We start from the raw sequence: 23,408 nt of genomic DNA on the forward strand, positions 1-23,408 counted from the left end.
ATCCTCACACACTGCCTGGAGCTGCCCCAGCACTCCCAGCCTCTCCCTGGCACAGGCAGGAGAGCTCTGTGAGCATCAGCCTCGGGAGGCTGGCCCAAAGTCCTGGCAGAGCAGGCAGGGGACAGAGGGGCCCCAGCTTCTGTCTTTTCTCAGCCATGGAGAGTCACAGACCCTCTCACTCCCTCAGCTGCAGCAGAGCTAATGACCACTTTTGCAGGGATATTCACACAGCTTCTGGCCCAGCTGCTCCCTGCAGTGTGGCAGTGTTCTGACTCTGCTCACTAATCCTTGAGGCAGTAAAATTCAGTTTGTGAATGCCACTGACTGCAATGGCCAGAGAGAAGCAGTGATAGCCCAGTAATACAGCAGCACCTGTTCTTTACTGCCTGCCATGCTGGGGAGTTCACACTGACACAAGGGCTTGGCTACATTGGTCTTCAATATGACAAACATCTTTTAATGACAAATGTATTTTAATGGCCTATTGCTGACATTAACAGCACAAGTCATGGCTACCTCAGTGGTCCAAGTTTTGTATCTGTTTCACTAAGCAAATGGCATAAACTCTAATTCATAGACATATTGTGGAAGACTTTACATGTAGCCAGATTCTTTTTTTCATTTGATTTCTGAAGTAATGAATTGCCAATATCCAAAGACCAGAAGTCTGTATGTAGGTGATGAATTTTAGTAACTGATTTCTTCTGACAGGACTGGATTCCCCTGGGAATGACCCCTCCAACCAAGCAGATGAAGCTGAGCCTCCTCAGCCAGGTTTGGGCAGGCTCAGCTTTGAGCCCTGCTAACGAGCAGCTCTACACCTACACTCAGAGCACAGGGGCCAGAGCAGCTTTAATGAGAGCCACAGCTCTTCAGCTCTTGCATCTGCTTTAGCCTTTCCTTCAATTAGAGCAGAAGGATAAAACACACACTTAGTATTAGAGAAACTGTGTGGTGTGTTTGTATTCCCTTCTTTGCCTTTCATGCTGTTAGCAACAGAATAGAAATTCTCTTGGGTTAAATTGGTATTTTTTTAATAGTTCTTATGAAAGCATGAGCACAGTGAAAGGATTCTGTACCACTTGCACATCCAGGCACAGCTCACATTTCCAGCTGCATTTTTTAAAGTAATGGCTCTTTCTTCTTGCTGTCTGTCTGATCTTTTTATTCACATGTAGCCAGATCCTAAAGCAGGAAAAGCAGACTGTAGCTGTGCTTAAAGACAGCAGGGCTCTGAAGCTGTGCTCAGAGTGTCCCAGCCCTCGGGGTCACAGGCACACACAGCCTGTCAGCTCTGCTTGCACACACCAGCAGCTGCCACAGCTCTTCCCTGCCTTTAAAAGTACTCACTCAAGAATAAGACAACAAAACACTGCTAAAACATCCCCCACCCTGTGTTTGAAAATAATCAAGAATAAGAAAACAAAGCACTGCCAGCTAGGCCTGCTGCTGGTGGAAACCACAGCAAGCTCTTCTCTGCCAGGTCTAACCCATGGGGGGAATAGGCTCTAGGGCTGCTAATGGAATTTACTGTTCTCCTTGAAGAAGATGCAAATGTGGCCATGAAATAAGGACATTAGGCAGAGAACTGCCCTACTTCATCAGGCACTAGAAACCCAACAAACCCAACTGAGAAAGAACCCAGCAAGGTCTGGATGCTCCTGGACATGGGGTTGGTTTGCCTGTTCCACCCTTCTGTGTGTGACCAAGGGAAAGCTGTTCCTGTGTGACAAAACCAGGAAGGTGAGGCTGTTTCTGGCAGCTGTGCTTGGTACAGCAAGTGTCTCCTCACTCTGCAGGAGGGACTCCTTGGCTGTACATGGAATCACTGAACAGCTTGGCTTGGAGGGGACCCACAGACTGGACATGGACTAGTACCCATCAAAGTTACTTTAAAATTCAGAAGATATCTTTATAAACTTGCTGTAATTTCACTGCCTCTCTATGCCAGGCCCAGAAATGCTGTCCCCAGTCCCACAGAGCAGCACATGCTGGTTTTTAGTGACAGACCAAGGATTCATTCTCAGACAAGCACAGATATTTCTGTAGCCTGCCTATCACCGTATTAAAAAAAAAAACCAAAATAGAGAAAAAACCATCTGTGAGAGCAGTGGAGACAGGTTTTACCCTGTTTAAAAAAGAAACAGCAAAACATTTTAAGCAAAGACCATAAATAACTGTACAGTTCCAATACATGTGAGTTTTCACTCTTTGGTGCTACTTTGCAGTCCTTTGTACTCTCTTTTTCCTCTGCCTTGCAGAGACAAGTGGAAGTTCTTTACTGCTGCACTAAACATAATGTAAGACCTCATTTCAGTAATTAAAACTTGAAGCATTTAAAGATGAAGTGTTGTCACACAAAGATACATTTAAACAGTGACTTTCTGGAACTCTGAAGTGCAGCAAAAATATACAGTACAGAAAACCTAAATGACATCTCTGTTTTTCAAATTGGTAATAATCTTCATTGCAAAACACAGCTTTTTTTATTCTGCTGCATGAAACTCAATAAAATTAGATGTGTCACAGCTTAGTCTGTCCCCTGAAATTTTTTGATTTGAAAAGCAAGGAAAGCAGGTGAACTCTTATCTATTTGCTATATTCTACAGTGAAGTATTCATCCTGTAGTGTATACAGGATAAGAGGCCAGTTTTCTGATAATCCTTGTTTCTCTTTTTATCAATACAAAGAAACAAAGAAAGCAAAATGAAGCAATGGACTAACAGGCCATGATGTTTCCCAAACCATTGTGCCAATTGCAAGTTAGGTTTTAACCTTTGTAAATGTGTTCTTTGCTTTGCTCCTTATTTTTGTTTCCTCCTTGAAAACAAAAAAAGGAGGGCAGCTGAAAGCAGCTGTGCTCTTCATACCCAGGAAATCCACTTCACTTCCAGCTGAATACCTGCTTGCTATGAAGAATTGCCTGAAATTTATAAGGAGACAATTTTCAGATTATAAAATCAAGCCTTCCTCAATTAGGTAATGCCACAATTTATATTGTACAATCATATTTTAGCTCAGGCAACCTCAGTCACAGCAGAGCAGATGCCCTGTGATTTGCTCTGTAATTACATTATCAAATGCTGTTTTTGTCTCAGGACCCTGCCTTGCTTGGTGCCCAGCATGGACCTCCTCAGGACATGCCAGGTTATGCAGGAATTGGGGCTGTTTGTGGCATCTCTCCTTCAATGATACTGATACTATCACATTTCATAAAATTATGCCAGGAGCTGTTGTGACTGTCTCCAGCCAGCCCAGGAAATGAAAATATACCTTGAAGCCATCAGATGCTGTCTCCAGCTCTTCTTGGTTTGTGTTTGGAATAGCTGAGAGTTCAGCATATATAGATCTGAAGGAGACAATATGTACAGAAAAGCATCAGTTTGCAGCCTGCCAGCATCCCCCTCCTTCTCTTCTCAGGCTCCTCTCAGCTCCTTCCTGAAAACATTCTGTATAAAAGGAGTTTTGGGTCAAGCTGTGAACGTTCAATCTGTCTGTGCTGTTGAGGAAAGCAAACACACCACGTCAGATCAGGCACACTCTCTCTTCCTTCCCAATGCTCCTGCCCCACTTCCTTTATTTTCTTCTTTCCTGGTGAGATGACAGACCCAGAGCTGAGGGAGCTGCTGGGGCAGCATCCTGTGTGTCACACATTTAATGTGCTGCTGCTGGGGATGTGTCTGGCTTCAGAGGCAGTTTAGGATTGCTGGGGGCATGGAAATCTACTGTGCTGAAAGACATGGTTGTAAAATGGATGATGCACGTGTGAGCTCAGTTTAGCTGACAGAGACAGGCAGCAAACCCTCAGACCTCGATGTGATACTGAGCAGATCAAAACTGAACTTCAAAATCATTTGTAGTGCAAAGTTCATGCAATTTAAAATGTATGTTGGGACCCAGTAAATATTATTGGTCACCAACAGTTCCTGCCCATTCCTGGGGAAAGGGATGGAATTCTTATAAAGCACCATCCACTGTCATCATGAAACTCATTCTGTGGGAAACCTGCCAGTGCCTGGCACTGCTGGCTTTCCAGATGGAAAGCAAAGCCTGAAGCCAGCTTTGTTGGATGACCTTGAACTAAAACTGTGGAAGTTGCTTCCACCTGTGATAGCTGTCTTGGGATGGTTATTTCTGCCATGGAGGTGGCACTGACTGGCAGTTTTTTAATGTGTAGGGAATAGAAGATATTAAAGATAAAGCCCTATTAGGTTGCTTTAGACAATTACTGAAACCATTTTACTCGTTAAACGTTTTTTGTTAAACTGTAAAAATGCTATAAATTCAGTGGTGAATTTGCTTAATGTCTGTGTGGTTATTGCATCTCTAAACTCATACTGTGAAGAGGCCAAATTCACCTCCACACTGGCTCAGAACTAAAGTTGGTCATTGCACACTCTCACTACTCATTAGTAGATGACTCCCTCCTCTGCAGAGTGCTCATAACATCTCATCATCCAAATTCTGCATGGTTCTAGCCAGGATTTAGACCATTTTACACTATCATGTTTGTTTACTTGAAATCCCAGACCTTTTGTGTAGAAAAGTTTGCTGCAACTTGACTTTGCAGTCCCACAGCCTCATTAGCTGTCCAGAGTTCATCATTTATCCCTGGTTTGGTTTTTTTTTTCTTGCTTCAAATCAGGCTTACTTTCTCTTTACCTGCCTTTTCAACCTTTATCCTTCTCCTGGTTTGCAAACCCCAGGAATGCCAGTTGTCCTGCTGTGGTATGGATGTGTCCATTGCTGGGAGCAGCTCAGGTGGGACAGTCAGTGATGATCATTGGTAGAATCTCAAACTTAGGGCAGATTCATGGGGAAAATTAAAGTCCATATTCCTTCTAAGAACAACAGGACATCCCCAGAGGTCAGATGAAGTCTCACCTCTGTGTCACCTGCAGTATACACAGCACATTGGTATTTTAAATACAGAAAGGCCTCTCTGCTGATTGCCTGCCTTAATGCAACCCCTGCAAAGGGAAACAGCACCAAAGTGCACAAGAACTGCTGAAGTGAGAGCTTAATTCCCTTGGTGATGGCAACCTTAAATAAACCAACTGAGAAATCCCATGTTGTAATTTAAAATGAGTGCAGTAAATCCAGTAGACACAAAGTGGGAATATGAAACAAAGTCTTACAACTGGCTGAACTCAGAAAGTAATTCTGCAAAGTAACAGAAAAATGTGTCCATGGAGGGTTCCATTCTCAGGTGAGAGAAGGCAGCAATAATTGCTGTCTCTGTATGAACAGAGTTCATTTCAAGTTTTAATTCTTTTTTGAACCAAATACTTTAACACTCTTAAAAGTGTCTCACTAATGTGACATCAACTCTGGTTTCTCAGTGGCTTCATGCCTTGTGTGGCAACAGAGCCCCAGACTGAGCATCACCCTGGGGAAGGGTGGGAGGGAGGGACAGTGAGTGGAAGGAGATCAGACAGGCTCTCAGAGGTGTGAGGAGCAGTGGGAACTCACTGGTTATGTTATTGCTAAGCAGGCATTCTGACTTTTGCTTTCTTGGCTACTTTTGATTCTTTTGCTGCTCCTTTTTTCCTTTGTACTTAAAGTTACCTGTTTTCTGTCATCTCAGGTTAAGCAGGAATTCCCTTAGGATTGTTTACTTCTGTGTTCAGCATCTGGTACTTTTCTCTGAGTTTTGCACCTTGCTGTTGCTGCGGTGTAAATAAGCAACACCAGCCAAACCAGGTTTTTGCTCATGAATAGAGCTGTTGCTGTCACTGTTTTCTGATAAGATCTGTCTTTTCATGGAAAGGAGCAATAAATCTTTTCTCCTTCACAGTTCTGAAATCTTAACAATACAGCATCACTTATTATGATTTCCTTCCTTTGATTGTATCTTGCTCTCAGAATATAGGCTGGACTTGGGGAGGCAGTAGAGGAGGAGGCAGCTGTGTGATGATACAAATGATTCAATAAATAGAAATGTCAGCTTCAGAAGATAAGGCACCAGGAGGAAAAACTCCGAGCCCAGCTGTAAGAGGGACCCCATGGCTGTGCCACTGGTGCAGCCTGGTGTGGCACAGGCTCCTGCAGGACAGGGTGAAACTGGGGCTGTGTCACCCTGAGCTTTGCCTCCCAAGCACGTTGCAAACAGCCAGAGTCCTTGAGGAAATAACCAGGGAACTGCAGGCTGTGAAATGGCACGAGGTGGTTTTGTCATGTCAGATGGTCAAAGCTCGAGGTCTCTGAGATTAGGAACAGCATTTCCAGGGGGCTGCCAAGGGTCTGGGAGCCCCAAGGATGTCACTGTGCCTGCTGAGGTCCAGCTCTGCCAGCTCCTCACATGGAAGCCTCAAGAACAAGAGTTCAGGACAGAATTGCAAAGTTGTGCACTGTGCACTTGAAGCTGAGAGTACAGAGACCAGCTCTCCCAGAGGAAGGAAAATGCCTTAGTGCAGCTGGATCTCTCTGCAGCCCCATCTCCTTTGCCCTGTTTGACAGCAAACCATCAACCCCAGAGGAAAACACAACTTTATACTTTCAGATGTGTGCTTGTAAAAATGGTGCATTAAAATACTCTGAAAGGAAAAGCAATCTTTAGTGGTGTATATATATATATATATATATATATATATATATGTATGATGTATAAACTTGTAAACTTGTACTATACATATGTGTAATGATAAACTTATCATTTGGAAAGTATTTAATTATTGGAAACTTGGTAATTGAGATGTTTTTGTCTCAGAAATGATTTTCATTATTGTCTCTGTTGGATAGCTAGAAAAATAGTTCTTTAATAGAGAATTTTCTTTAAACAGCATTTTCTACACTAAATGTGTGTTGTGGCTGTCACAAAGTGCTGTTAATAGGAGAAGCAGCAGCTTTGATCTTTGACCTTGTCATGTTTAATGCAGAAATTTAGCACTGTTTCCAGATGTAACCTTTTATCCCAAACTGTTCTTCACTTCCCAGCCCTTGGCTACCTGTGCTCTGCTTTGCAGGAGTGGAAGGTGCAGGGGGCTGTCCCCTGAGACCCCCCCAGCCCATCAGGCACAGTGGCACTCACAGACCCTGGTCCCCCTTTTGGGCAGCTGAGCTCCCTCCAGGCAAGGATGTTCTGCAGGGAAGTGTCCCCTGTGCCCTGTGGTGTTTCACTGGCCCTTCTCACTTGTCTGCTATGAACAGGAGAGGAACCAGTGGATTGGAAAGCCCTGGAAGGGACTGTCAGTGTTTCCTTTTATACCAGAAACCTTTCTATTCTGTTCAGCTGTGATAACAAATAGGTGCTTTTCTGGTTTTAAAAATAAGAAAAGGTCAAACATGAAGGCAAATGGAGAAGGAAATTTATCATTGATTCTGCTGGAGACAATGACAATGCACAGCCAGGCCTAGAGTTTCCTCCTTCCAGTGCCCAATATCCAAAAACAGAACTACCAGAGCAGTTCAAATGAGCCAGGCTCTCTGGTTTTGGATAGAATCTTCTGCATGCTGCTGCAAATATACTGTGATATTTGTGAATTGAAATCTGACTTCTCTACTGTCTATATCTTTTTAGACAAATTAACTTAGTCAATTTTAGCCACATGGAGAAATATTCCCCTGCACAGTGGGGCAATTTCAGGACAACTCCTCTTGTTACTATTGATTGATAGCAGAACTTTGGAATTGGCAGAGGAGATGGCCAGTCTCGAGAGAACTGAGCAATGTCAGTGAAAATGAAAACCAGACAGCCTCTCTAGGCACTGTTCTGAATTTATGGGAAATATACCTTAAATATGGCCCTTTGGGACTGGGAATTTCAAATGCCATCTTCAATTCTCTGAAAAAAGAGCTGAATTACATTCCTGTGCAAGCTGTGGGGCAGCAGCTTCTATGCAGTGTTCCTCCAGCAGAGAGCACTTTGAACAAGGGAAGTCAGCCCCATTTCCTTTGGCAGAGCAAGTGAAGCCCGGGAGCTGAGGGGTGGGAGCTGCCCTGCCAAGGCTGGCCTGCAGTCTGGTCCCTTCCTTGCCAGCTCTGTGTCCTGCAGCCCCAGCTGCACCAGGTGTCACTAAATATCTGTGACAAGCACACACCACAATGACTCCAACAATGGGTTCTGGATTCATTAAATGTTGCCTGTGATCTCACAGATGTGTAATTAGCAGATTTAAGTAACTAAGCCAAGCTGACAGGGACAAAAGGAGTGAAATGCAGAAGAGAAGCATCAGGTGGAGGTTGGTCTCTTCTCCCATGTAACAAGCAACAAGGCCAGAGGAAATGGACTCAAATTGCATAGGGAAGGATTAGACTGGATATAAGGAAAAATGGACTGGAAGGGTGGTCAGGCATGGGAACAGGCTGCCCAGGGCAGTGGGGGGTCACCACCCCTGGGAGTGTTCAAAAGGCATCTGCATGTGGCACCTGGGGACGTGGTGCTGTGCTGAGGAAACTGCTGGGCTCCATTGTCTTAGAGGCATTTTCCAGCCTTAACAGTTCAGTGATTCTATACATTCACAGTGCTCTTGCAGTCCCAAGAACACTTTCACCATTGCAGATCCCTCACAGCTTTGGCAAAGCCATGAACACCTGCAGCACCCCATCAAGGCAGCCTCCACTCAAGTCCCTCAAATCTGCAGCTTGACATCATCCCCATCTCTGAAGCAATTCTCTTTATTTCTACACATCTCTTTCCTTCAGTCTCCCAAATTTCTCCATCACTGCTGGTTGCTCCTGGCTGCTTTCAGCCTGCTCACTGGAGACACCACCAAGGAGATGATTTTTTATCCCTACATGGGACCTTTGGTTATATAATCATGTCAGCTTGTGGCTTAGCACAACACCTGAATCTCTGGCCAGCTCCTGGACTGGCACTATCAAATCTTCATAAACTCCAACAATTACAAGTATTTTACTCCTGTGGCAGGAATGTATTAAAACAGAACTAAAAATAATCAAAGTGCCTGCAAACCCTTCTGGAAGAGAGGGAAGGAAACCAGCAAACCTGGTCTACATTCCATTTTTAACTTCAAGCACTCTAATCCAATAACAGAAACCAAAGGAAATCTCAGACCTCCTCTTACAGACAGGCCAGAGGGAGCAGAGATCTATTTCTAGCTTTGAAAGTCATTCAGCAAAGGCAGAATGAACTCTCCAGACACATGAACTGCTCTGCTCATCCTGAAATCAATGAAAATTATATCTGATGCTTATGTTGGTGCTGCTAATAGTTCTTACACTCAAGTGTGAAGCATTTGTCAGTCTTGTTGGCCATGTCTTTTTTTTGGCTGACCATTAAGGGGGGTGTTAAGTGATTTTTCTCTGAGCTTCCACTATAATTTTCCTTTTTTCCTTTGCATGTCTCTAGTTGGCACCTAGGTCTTACACTGGGAAATTCAGTTTTCTTCCTTGGCTGAGAAGAAGATAGAAAAATTCAGCTGTTGAAGAATAATTTCTACTGAAACAAGACAAAACAATTCCTTTGTGTCTGGTACAGAATGTCTCTTTTTAAAAAGTGCTGCAGAGCCTCAGAGCTGCCAGGCTCAGCTGAATGGGAGGGCTCTGCATGCCCTGCTGCCCCCGTGCAGGTGGTGACAGCAGAGGTGACTCATGCTGTCACCTCCCTGGAGCATGGCAATGACAGTGCTCAGGGCACTCTCCCCTGCTGGCTGGACACAGAACCATGTCATGGGGCTGAGTCACTGTGCCAGGGCTCTGCAGGCTCCCCATCCCACTTATTTTCCTGTCATTTGGTGCCATGTTTAGAAAAGCTTCTGCTCCCGCTGTTTATTCGTTATGAGGTTTGGTTTTTTGTTGTTTCTTTCTGGCAAACAGAGTCTGCTTGTAGGTTGTGATGATGTAGCTTGAAATACCACGAAGGAAAAGACTGATATGTGCTTGTGTGCTGTCTGCAGGCATGCAGGAGGGTTCTGCAATAAGCATCAAGAAAGAGAAGAGCAGAAGTGCAGGCAGCGTGTCAGGAATCCACCAAAGCACACTGAGGATCCAGCCCTGGCTCAGCACTATTGCAATTGCTCCAGGAATGGGTTTGGGCTCCTGACCAGAGAAATGTTTTATCATACTCATAACTCATGTGTTTAGGGCTCCTGGGCAGACATTTAAAGCTCAGCTCTGAGGAAAAACTGCCCTGTTGTCACTGCTGTTTGCTTCACTGGTGTTTCTTCTGCAATGGGAAAGTGTTTTCACAGGACTGAGGAGAATGTACCCTCTCTTCCAGAGGAGAGAGAACCTCTGTAGGTTAGGCGATCCAGAGGAATTTTTTTTCCTGTACTCTGCAGATTGCTGCTTTCCTTAAGATTCCAAAAGCACTTTGTACTTCCTCAAGAGGTCTGACAGTAATACCAAGATGCTCTCAGTCACACCCTGCTGACCATCCAGCTTCCAAATGAGAAACACACTGGGATTTTAATTTTTTTATTTTCAGAAGCAGCAGTAACTTCTTCTGGAACTCTTGTAACTACTCACATCCAACATCCAGAGCATGAGGGGCAAAGAAAGGAAGGTTCATAGTGCCAGTGCAGATTGAATGGCCTTCCAAGAGATTTCCTCTCCAAGAGTTCCTCTTCTTCCCTTTCCTTCAAGGGCAGCAGTGCAGCTCTTGCCCAGTGCAGCTGTTGCCTGCATTCAGCATTATTTGCTGGCAGATGTGGGATGTGCTTTATAGGTACAAGGAACTATAGATCCTGCTTTCATTAAATCAGAGGGATGAAGCTTTGGCATGGTCCCATATGTCCTGCAGCCCTCTCTTCCATCATTTAACCTCTTTTTTTATTACTTTTTTCCTAATCAGCACTGTGGAGAGGATCAAACACAAAGGTTGTTTGTCACAGATGGGAGGAAAGATGTTCCATGTGCTTGAGGGGATTGGTGCAGATGGCAGGTTCAGATTTGTCCATCAGCACAATGCACCAGCCTGCAGAACTGGGACTCTGGAGAGGTCATCTGACTTCTGATTTTTGGAATTCCTGTGGTCACTGAGCTGTTACAGACCCAAAGTGCTTTGGCCACGGATTTACTTCTCTGCTGTGTGTCACAAGGCAGGAGCAAAGTTCAGGTCTCAGGAAAAAGAGATGCTGAGAATATGTGTGGAGTACCAGCTACATGCTCTGCAGTCAGACTGAAAACCAGCCAAAATAATGGGGAGAAAGTGCAACTAAAGGTGCACCACGTGGCCAGGAGCTTTGCCACAAGTGAGGCACAGGGACCATAGGGACTGCTGAACATGAATGGTCTTGCTCACTTGGAAATACTGCTGGTGGTGTTTTAAATTCCTGAAAATCCTCAGAGGAGAGCAGTGCCATTAGCTTTTGGAGTTCCTTAGTGAGGGCAGGGAGCCAAAGTCATATAGTAAAGTATTTTAATCAGTGTATTCTGAGCTTCTCAGAATGAAGCCAAATCTTCTGAATCAGGAAAAAAAATCCTCTCTGTCTATCACAGAGATCTCTTTTGTGGAAACTCACTGTTCTGTTTACTAGCTGAGAGTGTGGCCTGATATCATTTGAATGCAGCAGTTCAATATTGAACATTTCTTGCCAAGAAAATGTCATCTTTGTTAGGCATGGTCATCTCAGTGAGATCTACCAACATGCCACCCACAGTGCATGAGCACTGAAGAGATGAGGAGCTGTGAGCACTGAATAGATGAGGGGCTGTGAGCCTTGGAACTGGAATATCCCTCTCCTGGGAGGACAGCATTTAAGATTAATTGATAAAAGTAATTCCAGTACCATTTAGTGTGATGGATCTCTAGAGTAAAGCAGGCTTTGATTGGGATGAGAGTGAATAATGTGGGGAGCCTAAGTCAGAATATTGATCAGGAAAAACATCTCTTCCTCCAAGTGTCCTAAACACACAGAGCAGAGGACCATGCTCCAGTCCTGAGGCAAACATGCTGATCTTCCCACCAGAGCCAAGTCCTACAAGACAGATGGGCAGTGGAAGAGCAGATCCCAGTGGAAGTGACAGGGGTGCACAGAGAGGGAAAAGAGGTCAGCAATAAAGGCTATTAGGAGAGGTATTTCATGGCTGTATTTTGGGAGGAGAGGGGTAAAAAGGCAGCAGGAACAGCTGTCATAGCACAGGGGAAGTAGCAGAGCAGGCAATGTGGAGTTAACCCAAAGAGCAAATAACAGAAGGATCAACATGTTTTACTGACAGCAGCAAAGCAGCTGAAGGACAGCTCCCTGCAGAGACCTGCAGTCCTGGCAGAGGCAGCACAGAGAATAAAAGCTCCTGGGTTGTGATTAAAGTCTTATTTGTGCCAGAAGTACCTGCTTTTCCCACTCCTCACTTAATTCAATAGTTTGGCTGCATTGTCCTTTGGGGGCTCCCTCTCTCTCACACACAGTGGCAGCCCCTGCTCTGGTGGCACTTCAGCAGCTCCAGGGGCTCAGCCAATCCCCCCCCAGGCTCAGGATTGTGGAAAACAGAGCCCAGAGATCCATGGGCAGGGAAAGGTTGGTGAGAGCCAAGCTGGGAATGTACAATTAATGACACAGGCTGGGTTTGTGCTCTCAGGGGGGGATCTCAAAATGAAGCCCCAGATGCTGCTCTTGGAGCCAACACCTGAGCCTTGGCTGCCCCTGTGGCTGAGGACTGGGAGCACTGAAACCTGGGCCAGGGGGCTGGTGCTGGAGGCTGCTGCCCTCCAGGGCAGTGATTCAGTGGCAGCTCTCAGGAGAGGCAGCAGTTTCAATGAGAACTGAAGGTGCAGTTTCTGCTAATGTTCCTTTTCTTTTTTTAAGCTGTCTTCTGTGTCTTAACATGAATGGACTTCCTGCACATATCAAGGGTTTGGAGCATTTAACAGCAACCATGGAGGGCATTCACCCAAGGCATAAAACCTCAGAAACAGAAAAATGCCAAATTATGTCACTTTCCAGATCTCTGGGGTTGGAGCTGAATTATTTAGCAGGGTCACAAAGAAAGCTGGTGGTAGAATATGAACCTTGCCCTGGCTGTGCGAAATAATCTGTCACCCTCTGCTGCCCCTTCCCAGGCTCTCTGCTGTTCTTCTCTTTCCCTGGTGAAAACTCTTGCTGCACTAAGTGCAATAAGGCTCCCCTGCCTTTTCCCAGGACCATTATGGAGACAGGTGCCCACTCCAGAATGTTCTCTGATGTTCAAGAAAGTAAAATCTGAAATTATCCACAGTGAGAGGTATGAACCCACACACAAATTAGTGAGTAAGACAAGTCACCAAGGGCTCACTGGGCATTTATGGGTATTAATGGGTATTAAATACCCTTTGCTTTCTGTGAAACTTGGTGAGCCAAGAGTGTCAGGATCCCTTTCAGGCTGGCAGGTCCCAGGCAAGGCCAGGGCCATGCACTCAGATCAGAGCTGGCCAATCCCATCAGCACAGAGTGGGGTTTGCATGCCTGACCAAGCTTTGTCTGTTTCTGCAGGATGGATGACATCCAGCTGTGCAAAGACATTATGAACCTTAAGCAGGAGCTGCAGACTTTGGTAGCAATCCCAGGTAAGGGCTCTCTCTCAGCATCACACCTGGGCTCCTGACACCATCCCCACCCATGCCCCAACAACCAGAATCTCCTCCCCACAAGGTGCAGTTTTATATCTCTTTCCTCAAACCCTCATTTTTAATTCCCATTTTCCTGCCCATCTCTAATCTCTAAATGTCTTTTCATGCTGTATTTCACTGCTCCCATGGCAGCAGCCCTGCAAACATCACTCAAACAAGGAGCACATTCTTTATTTCTTGCACTCCCTTGGCAATCTCAAGGGAACCAAGTGGCACAGAGATTGTCAGGTGAAAAAGAAAAGTGCTGAGATACCAGAGACAGAAGAGGGAGAGGAGAAGGATTTATAACCATCACTGTGATGGGATTGATTTTTTCCTTGCTGCACCAATCCGTTATCACACCTGTAGTTAAATCTACCTTCAAGGATCAAGAACAGGTTTCTACAAACACCAAGGCCCAAACCTCTGTTTTGTGTTTTGCCATAAATCTCTGCAAATCCAGTGTTTGAAGGGGGGACAGAGTTGTGGGCAGTTCTGCAGTCCTTGGCTCAGAACTCCAGCTGCCATCAGTGAGGAATTCCACTTCTCCACAGCTTTGCCATTTTAGATGATCCACAGCCCCACTCTGTTCAAGGAACAAAACAGATCCTGCAGAGCTCTCAGCAGCTGCAGCAGGCCAGTTACATCACATACTACTGCACAAACTCCAGCACCCTGCAGAAATAATTTGCTTACCTGCTCCTGCTTGACTATTAAGTCCAAGTTTTGACTTTGCATATCCTGATTTTTCCTCCTCACATTTTATTGTGCCACTCTGAAGGACAACTTTGTCCTCAGAAAGGAGAGAGAAGGGCATTTGTGACATAGGAAAGAGATCTACTCTGAAACCACTCACTTTCAGCTGGGTAAAACCTGCCACATTTTGCACCTAACAAATAGAATAATAATATTTCTCACTTTTTCTTTCCTCATACTTCTTGGTAGAGGTCACATTTAAAATTTTGATAACAACACAGTTGGTTCATTATTCATTCAAATGGAAAGGATTACAAATCCTGGAAAGTGTCTGTGCATGCTGCCCCTTGCCTCACTTTCCTGGTCTGCAGGCTTTCCTGTACTTTGAACTAACAGATAGGGGTTAATCAGCTTTCATTCTTTTGGTGTTCCTGCTGTTTGGGTTTTTTTATCTTTTAGAAGTGATTTTCCAGTCTCAAGGCCTCAAGCAGAGTCCCACAGACAGCAGTTTCTCCTTAGAATTCCACAAATCTCAGCTAAATTAAGAATCCAAGAGGTGAAGTTCCAGCAGCAGCATCTGCAGGCAGGGTCACAAGAGCTTGGTCCTGACAAAGACAAAGCAGCTGCTGGCCCTGACTTTGTGCTGACACAGCATGGCCTGACCTGGAAAAACACTTCCCAGAAATGGATTCATTCACAGGAGCTCCACCATCATTTCCAGTAAGAGCACAGATCTGTACAGAGAGCTGCTCTTTGCTTTCAGTGGACAGGGTTTAGCCAGTTTCAGTAGATGTGGAATCAGTCTTTTAGTGCACAGAATAAGCAGTATTTTGGCACATATATTAACATTTTTAGCAGGCAGTTTCCTGAAGGATGTAATGGGGGAGCACATCTCAATTTAGGAAAAGGATGGATTGAAAGGAAGTAGAAAGAAGCTTCTATCTCCAGAAGTGAGGAGAGTCCTTGCTCCTTAGCCATAACAACAAAGCAGGCAAAAGCAGCCACTTCTAAGCATTCTTTTTGGTAATCTGTACTGAAAACAATTGTTTCCAAGTGTCTGATTAATTTAGCTATTTAAAGTGTCTTATAACTTAAATCAGCAGACACAACACAGCTCAGAGGCATCAGACTGCAGAGCTCACCCCTCCTGCCCAGCTCCCACTTCTGCTGCCCAAAGCCCAAAATCTTGATTTAATACAAAGTGTCTTCATAGCTGCTCAAAATGTTCAGCTTCTCAGAGAAATACATCAGCTTGGATTCCCCTCTGGCTTTCTCATCTATGCTGCACTTGCAAGGTTTGAGGAATTCTGTTTTAAATACATTTGCTTTATAGCTTGAAACAACAGCTCTGTAATCCCTAACATTTATGACTTTTAGTTTGCAACAGGCACATTGCCTGTTGCAAATGCCACAAAAATTGTTGTTTACAGACACCCTAGCCATTCCAGGCTGGCCAATTAACAAGCACATATATTAATTACTGAGATTTTTGAAGTACAGGGAAAATAAACTTGCATTTATTTTTCCACATTTTACAATTGATGCTATTGGTGGGGGTTTGCAGCTCACCTGCCTTGTCAGAATAGGAAAAAAGGTGTTATTTTCAACAGCCAAAGCTGTCTTGAAACACAGAGAAATAGTTCCTTTTGGTGTGATCTCCTTTCCCCTGAGGTCAACTGGAGTTTGTACATTGGATTTTAACAAAGCATCTGGAACTATTTTCTTGCCAAAGCTCTTAAAATTTTTCCAAGCAATGTCTTGAAGTGTCATTGCAAATTAAAAGCAGGCTTGGCAAACCCCACAGAGCCTTCAGCCCATTAAGCTGATCAGAGCCAGGAGCAGCAAGTGAGGAGAGCAGAGGCAGTGACCCAGCTTGCTGGGGTTTGGTGACTCAGCCTGGAAAACCATTGACTTCAATCTGCAGCTGATCCTCAGACATCTGCAAGCTCCTACACCACCCCCTCACACTCCCCAGAGTCCCAAGGAACACACTCTTTTCTCTCTTTTTGACCAGAAAAAGAAAAAACAAAGATGGAGAAGCAAAGAGAGGATGAACTGATTCAGAAGATTCATCGACTGGTACAAAAAAGAGATTTTCTTGTAGATGATGCAGAGGTGGAGAGATTAAGGTAAGAACCAAGAGCAACTGAACTTATTTAGTGCCATCCCACAAGCCTAATAATACAATAGATTAAGTGGCAGAATTTAAATCAACATTAATGGGAGAGAATTGGTCCTTCAAAACAACTTACCAAGTTAAAAGCCTCCTCTCCATTCCATAGGAAAAACATTAAAATTAGATTACTCTAATTCTGTGGCTCTTTATCCCCTTAATGATTCAGTCATCTCATGAATAACAGTGAGCTTTGGTCTCTTATTCTCCTACCAGAAACAATCTGGGCATTTACCATTTCAAAGAAAAGGATTTATGCTGCTACCAGAGAATTCTCTTGGGATAAGAAGGAGACATGAAATGGAGTTCTACAAGGGCCATATTTGTAGACATCTAAAATCCTCCTTTTTAAATGATTCATGTTGTCATGTTGATTGGTCCTATTCCTATCTTGTCATAGCAAAACAACCCAAACAACAACAAAAAACCCCAAACCAACTAAAAAGCACTCAGCAGTACAGCCCTGCCTAAGACATGGGCAGGTTCTGAAGGGTTTCATCTCCATGGCTTAGCCCAAAGTTGTCAAGAAAGTTGTAGGCTTCCTCAAAAGTTCTCTTCCAGCACCCAAGTCCAATCTTTGGTTTGAGATCAGCACTCCACAGAGTCAGCTTTGCTCTCACTCCCCCCTCATTCAGCAGTAAAGACTCAATCCATTTCCCCAAAATGACAATATCTCCTCCAGCACATGGAAATTCTAAGCAAGCAAGGAGAGGATTTGGCAAAGCCTCTGCCAGTCCTGCAGCTGATCAAAGGGAGCTGGCCAGAGGCAGCAGCTGACAGAGAGCCTGAGCTAGACCTGAACCCAGAGCTCTCACTGAGCCCATGTGCAAATCACAAAAGCCTCAGCAGCACTTTTCATTTAGGCAAATATTTTGCTTTTTAATAAGTGGTTTAAGTGTTTCTAAAAATAGCAAAGAAATTAATTGTTTACTAGTGACTTGATGCTAGCTGCTCTAGCTTTTGCTGTCCCATTTACAGTGAAAGCTGTCATTCCTCTAACATCTATTTTTCTTTTTTCCACCAGGGAAAAAGAAGAAGACAGAGAGATGGCCGAGTTCCTCCGCACCAAGTTAAAACCCATCGACAAAGCAACACAGTCTCCTACCTGTGAGTTCCTAATCATTGAGAAAAAAACAAGAGCAAAAGGAAAAACTCCAAAGACAGCTGATTATAAGAGCATTTTCACAGGGCAGCCTCTGGTAAAAGCTAGGTGAAGCTAGCTAGATCACCTAGAAACAACTCTGGGTGTCAGCAGCTGCTGGCCACTTAGACTTCAGATACCCCATTACCCCTTAAAACTGAATTTCAGTCACCTATGGCCACTTCAGAATTGCTCTGTATGTTTTAAATATGCAAAGTATGTTTGTATTCAGTGCCACAAGCTGCTTTTCTAAGCAGTTAGATTTTTATTAATAATTTTCCTCTCCGTTTCTGCAAAAATAATGGGGAAAAAAAACCACTTCAGGTCCATGCTGGAATATCTGAAACAAAGTTCACCTGTTTTATTGCAGTCAAGATGGAAACTAGAGAAAAAAACTGCAAACTTCCACAGCTGACCCAAATGTCTTAGATATTACTATCAGAAACAGGCTTTTGAATCACCCCAACCCAAATCACTTGCAGGCAGAATGGAAACACACTGGTTTCTGAGAGACAAAGTGGATTTCATGATGCTCAGTAGCTTTTAGTGCAACTTTCAAACAGAACAGTCACAGCCACAGCAGGAGCTCTAGCAGTTCCCAGATTGATCTTGCCCTGCCTCAAGATGAGCTCTCAGGCAGAGTCAAGTGAGAGCAGTGCCCTTCTCAGAAAGGTCCAGCAGCTGAAGAGGTTTGTAGCAAACATTCTGCCATTTTGCACAGATCAAGGTCTTGCTCAAGAGTTCCCAGAGGGACTGGAATGACCTTGAAGTTCAAGTACAAGGTTGTGAAGAGACATTTTAAGATGCATCACTAATTATTTATACCCCCTTAGTCACAGGGAGCATGAGTCACCTCCTTTGTTTGTTTGCTTTCTCATTGCTTCTAAATGCAGTTTTAAAGATAAAAAGATTCTTTTCACCCTGAAAAATGAAAACCTGCCTTTATCTTGTTCCCTAATTACAGCATCCAAGCCAATGAGAGAATAAATTCTAGCAATACTTTTGTCCTCCAGCTCCTTTCCTTGTTGGGAGGTAAACAGTGAAATGACTTTGTGAAAGGACCCATGGCTGTGAAAAAGGGACACCTGCCTTGAACCAGATGCAAGTTTCCCCTCCCTTTGAGATGTATGGATTCTCCAGCTCCTCTAAACACCCTTCCCTGAAGAGATAAGACTTTCTGAGCAGTTTCAAACCAGCTCTGTCAGCCCCAAAGTGTATTGTTCAAACAGGAGCTGAAAAATTCAGGGTGGGTGGAGAGGGGGCAGGAACGGTTTGCACCCTTCAAGGCAGAAGTAGGAAGAGAGAGTTTGAGCAGCTCTTGGTTCTAATGGTGTCCTGTTTTGAACATTGCAGGCAGCCCAGCAGAAAAGAAGGCAGAACCTCCTCCAAGCAAGCCCACCATCGCCAAGGCAGGCTTGGCAATCATTAAAGATTGCTGTGGGGCCACGCAGTGCAACATCATGTAGAGAGAGCCCTGGGCTTCCCAGCCTGCTTGTCTTTTCAGTGTTTCCATTGAGTGGAACTGGATGGTGAGGGGAACCACCAGCACCCTGCTGAGGGAGGCCAGAGCAGCTGCACAGGGGTCACCTGTGGACTGGACCATGGCAGGTTCCTCACTGTTGCATGGATCACTCTACACGCATGCCTAAAAACAAAAGAAATCTATTTAGTGGCTGTCCAGGGACCAGAAGAGATCAGCAGTAGAGTCAACCCAAACCACCCCCGTGATACAGGTGAATGAAAAGGGGCTACACTTAATCCACTATGGTGTAAAACAGCAATTTTAATGGGCTATCACTTTAGAAGAATATGTTGTACACTTCCCCCCCCCCGTGACAAACTGCCCTCAAAAATTGCCAAATTCTCCTATTTTGGCTGTTTTCAGAACAAAAGCCACAAGTAGCAATGCTATATATAGCACAAGTGATAGAGGAAGCAACTGTAGGATAACTGATGTTGCATACCAAATACCAAACCTGTGTGATGTTCAACTGCTTTGCTGTGGAGTTTAATTTCAAATTCTTCCTAAAGAATGAGATCAGTGACAAGGATGCTGCAAGTAGCTACAGATTTTTATATCCCATATGATATCCAAGTTACTCAAGTCAAATTAATATTGCTTGCACCAGGGGAAATAAATCCCTGGCACAGCTTTAGCAAAGCACAGCTACAGTAATCTGCAAGTTGATGATGCAGTCCAAGGTTGTGTCACTTCTGTTTTAGATCTCCGGCTCCCAAGAACTAAGAGAAATACTCACCCAGGGTTTTGTCCATGTTTACAAGCTACATGCAGCAGGAGATTACACCTCACTGAGAGATTGCTGGGAGAAGAACAAAAAAAAAATTACCTAATATTGAAACCATGCTTAAAACAAGTATTAATTGTATATTTTGTGACCACAAGAAATAGAAACTATCCATAAAAAAAGCATAGGAAGACACAAGACACCCAAGACAAATTGGCCACAAGACAAATATTCAAATACAGAAGTAGGTATTTGTGGCAGGAAGATCCCATTCTGTATAAAATGGGTTTAAAATTAAGGGAAATGCAGAAATACTCGTCTGTGTTTCACAATTAAGTGTGTTTCTGGTCTCTATGCAGATTAAGCTTGTGGAATCTAATATCTTTATATTAGCTGTCAGTAGCTGGTTTGTCTGTGTGATGGTATTCCATATAAATGTACTGTGATAGGTGTAAATAGTAAACTAAACGTACATGGATCTAGTGTGACAATCTCAGGCTTAGAAATAACAAAAGATAGCAACAGGTTCCTAAAATAACATTTTCCAAAAGGAACTTCCATTTTGTGAAGCCAGCTAAGTGAAGTGTGTGCTTATATACCAAGGAACCACAGTATAGGAAAGGAGAAAAAATTAACAGCAGTTACCCCAAAAGGATAAACAGTTATTTTTTTAGAGAGAAAAAGTATCTAATTAAGGTTGAAGGCAATAGACACCATCTAAATTAACTCAGACTACCCTTGTAAAACCTAATCTCTAGCACTGACTGATTTGATGAAAACCACCTGCACTTCCAGAATAATTTCAGTGTTGCAGACTCACTTGAGACAAAGAACCAACATCACCAAGTACCTGCAGGTTTCAGGATCAAAGAGGAAAAAACACAAAAGGTTTCCACTGAGACATGAAGCACTTTAATTACTTGACCAAAGATGCAGGAAAGAGAGCAAAGGCTGACTCTCATGTATGGTTATTGCATCCTTGTGGAGACATCCCCACCACACTGAGCTCTGCACCTGGTGTGGGCTGGGCTCTGCAGGGCACCTGGGTGCATTTACACAGCTATGGGGGAAACTGCTGTCAGGGGAGGAAATACACACTGGAGGGAAAGAAACAGCCATTGGCTCCTGTCAAATTCCACAGGCTCTGGCTGGTACCCAGTTAAGGCATCAGGAATTGTCAGTATCCAAAGGCAAAGAGGAAGATGTTCAGTGTCATTAATAAAGGCAAATGGGAGGCAAGGAAAAAGCTGCAGTGAAGCACCAGCTTTAAACCTTAGGAGGAGCAGCTGTGAATGCCACCAGTGAAGGGTCCAGAAGGACTTTGCACATGGTTTTTGAGGTTTTTAAGATGATTTCTGCACATGAGGGCTTAACCCAGGCTGTGCTGATGAGTGGGGTGATCCCTACAGGCTGCACAGAATCCACCTGGGAATGAAGTTAAATGAGTGCAATGTTGGTTTCCATGAAAAAATGTCATTAGCAAGAAACAGACATTCCTGTGAAGCAACACTCATGACCAGGCTACAGAGCAATCTCCTTTAATTAAAACCAAGAAGAAACACAGCAAGTGGGAATGTGCAATATTCTTACAGTTGAGCACTGGCAGCCAGTGCCCCAAAGGGACTTGAACTCCAGCAGTGTTAATGAGAGTGAACTTCATTTTCAGAAGTTCTAGCTTAGCTCAGCTGGGAGGTTTCTGTGTGCCAGTTTTTGTTTTTAATTAGCAAATTTCTTTGTTTATTTGGGTGGGTTTGGAGAGCTTGCCTGCAGTGCACAAGTGGTTCCTTCAGAAGTGGGTCAGTGATGCTGCTTAGCAATAAAGTCCTGGATTTTTAAGACTGTAAGGTCACATTCTCAACTGTGTTCAACACTGGTTTAGCGTTGCCTGTCTAGAACACAGCAGAGGCCTTATGGCTGATGGCAAAGCTAATGGCTGCAATTAAACAAATTAATTTAGGAAGGAATTAAGTGTAAAAATGTTGACCCTTATTTTTAAAAACCAGACTAAATCACTGAATATCCCAAGAACAACTAGAGGCTTTGTAACTTCCATGATCCTGTGAGCACAACACTTAATACAATCCCTATATATAAAATCAGCAGAGTATCAGTCACCCAAGTATCTTTGGGTGACTATATGGAGTAACTGGCATCATTTCAGAGTTGATTTTCAGCTGTCAGTCACTGTCAACAGAGGGACATTGATGGAAGCACCCAGTATCTCTTCTGGAAGTCCTGGCTATTTATCACTTCAGAAAGAAGGCAAGGCAGTGCAAAAGGAAGAGTGTGTGGAAGAATGTGTAAGGTAGATTTGACACACTCTGGTAAACATGACTGTGTTCAGGAAAGGATCTTGGTTTGCTGAGAAAAAAAAAGTGCTGAAGTGCTGTTTGTACAAATCACCAATTCCACCAGCAAATGGTTCTCTTGTACCCTCCCCTAGACCTACTGAATCTCTTCCAAGTTAAACATATTTCCAAATAAACTAAGCTGCTGTGTTATACTAAGCCTTTGTTTCTTCCTGTTACTGAGGGAAAAGGTGGTTATGGAGTGGAATGGGATGGTGCTGCTACACTTCTCAAAAATTGTAAGGTTACTATTCTGCACAAAAGGAGTAATGCTGAGGGGTAAGTTTGAGATGCTACTGAAATTTATTATTTTCTCACTGATAAAGAAAACCCACCAAAAATGCCAATCTCATCATGCTCTAATGACTTTGGAACCTCACTAGAGCCCAGAGCCTGCTGAGATGAGAGACAGTTCCCAGCCCTACACTGAGGATATAAGGGTATAATCTGAGTAGCAGAATTGCCATGCCAAGAGGGCCCTGCTGTTATTGAAATGAACAAAAAATCCTCCTTCACCCCAGCACAAATGCTACCATTGTTACCAAAGTGCATCTTGTTTCACATGATCCCATCCACCCTATAAACAGCCAGGCAAGCAGGCTGCTTTCAAACAGGATCTACCAAAAATATTACCTAAAGGCCAAAACTTCCTCTCCCTTCCATGTGCACACAAGACTTCAACTGGGATCCTGAGAACAGCTCAGCAGCTGAGCCTGGGTCCTGGCAGCCTCAGCAGCAACTCTGTCTCAGAGATGAGTAAGGAGGTGTGGAAATCTCCTCTCTCATTTATTTTGCTTTCTTGTTTCTTAATGAGAGGCAGTTTTCTGCAACAACACATCGTGGGAGACTGAAAGAATTGTGGTAAGACACCAAGAGGTGTTTGAGCTGCTACCTAAACAGTGAATCTCATCAGTTACAGAGATCAGTGGACTGTAACAGGCTTGATCACAAAAGCAGAGATGACTGCAGCTACTGTCGAGTTTCTTGCAGCCAGTGACCTCATCCCAGCTACACCAACAGAAGAGTTTGTTGTTTTTCTCCTTCATGACACAGGCAGGATACAGTTCTTCACTTTTGAATTCAATAACTGATGTGAAACTTGAGCCATGGCATGACACACAATAGTGCTTTGACAGCCATGTCAAAACATGCTCAAATAACATCCTGAAGTGGCGTTTCAGGAATTTCTTGTAAAATAGCATTCTCTATTTAGATCAGTCTTCATTCTGTAGCATACATATAGCACTACAAGCCATTTTAATAATCACTGGAATTAGGATTTTTTCTGTCTTTATCCACCTAAGTAATACTAAAAAAT

General features: G+C 43.9%; 1 protein-coding gene across 1 annotated transcript in view; it reads left to right on the top strand.

The window, feature by feature from the left end:
• Positions 1 to 22,245, top strand: part of BMERB1 (bMERB domain containing 1) — a 46,033-nt gene extending 23,788 nt beyond the window's left edge. Inside the window, exons 3-6 of the mRNA XM_009092128.4 lie at positions 13,371 to 13,444; positions 16,197 to 16,311; positions 17,380 to 17,462; positions 18,850 to 22,245. Of these exons, the coding sequence (XP_009090376.3) occupies positions 13,371 to 13,444; positions 16,197 to 16,311; positions 17,380 to 17,462; positions 18,850 to 18,962 (385 nt within the window). The 3' untranslated portion in view covers positions 18,963 to 22,245. The remainder of the gene's footprint in view (positions 1 to 13,370; positions 13,445 to 16,196; positions 16,312 to 17,379; positions 17,463 to 18,849) is intronic.
• The last annotated feature ends 1,163 nt before the right edge of the window (positions 22,246 to 23,408 follow it).

Source organism: Serinus canaria, chromosome 14 (assembly GCF_022539315.1).
Source record: "Serinus canaria isolate serCan28SL12 chromosome 14, serCan2020, whole genome shotgun sequence".
Lineage (NCBI taxonomy): Eukaryota > Metazoa > Chordata > Aves > Passeriformes > Fringillidae > Serinus > Serinus canaria.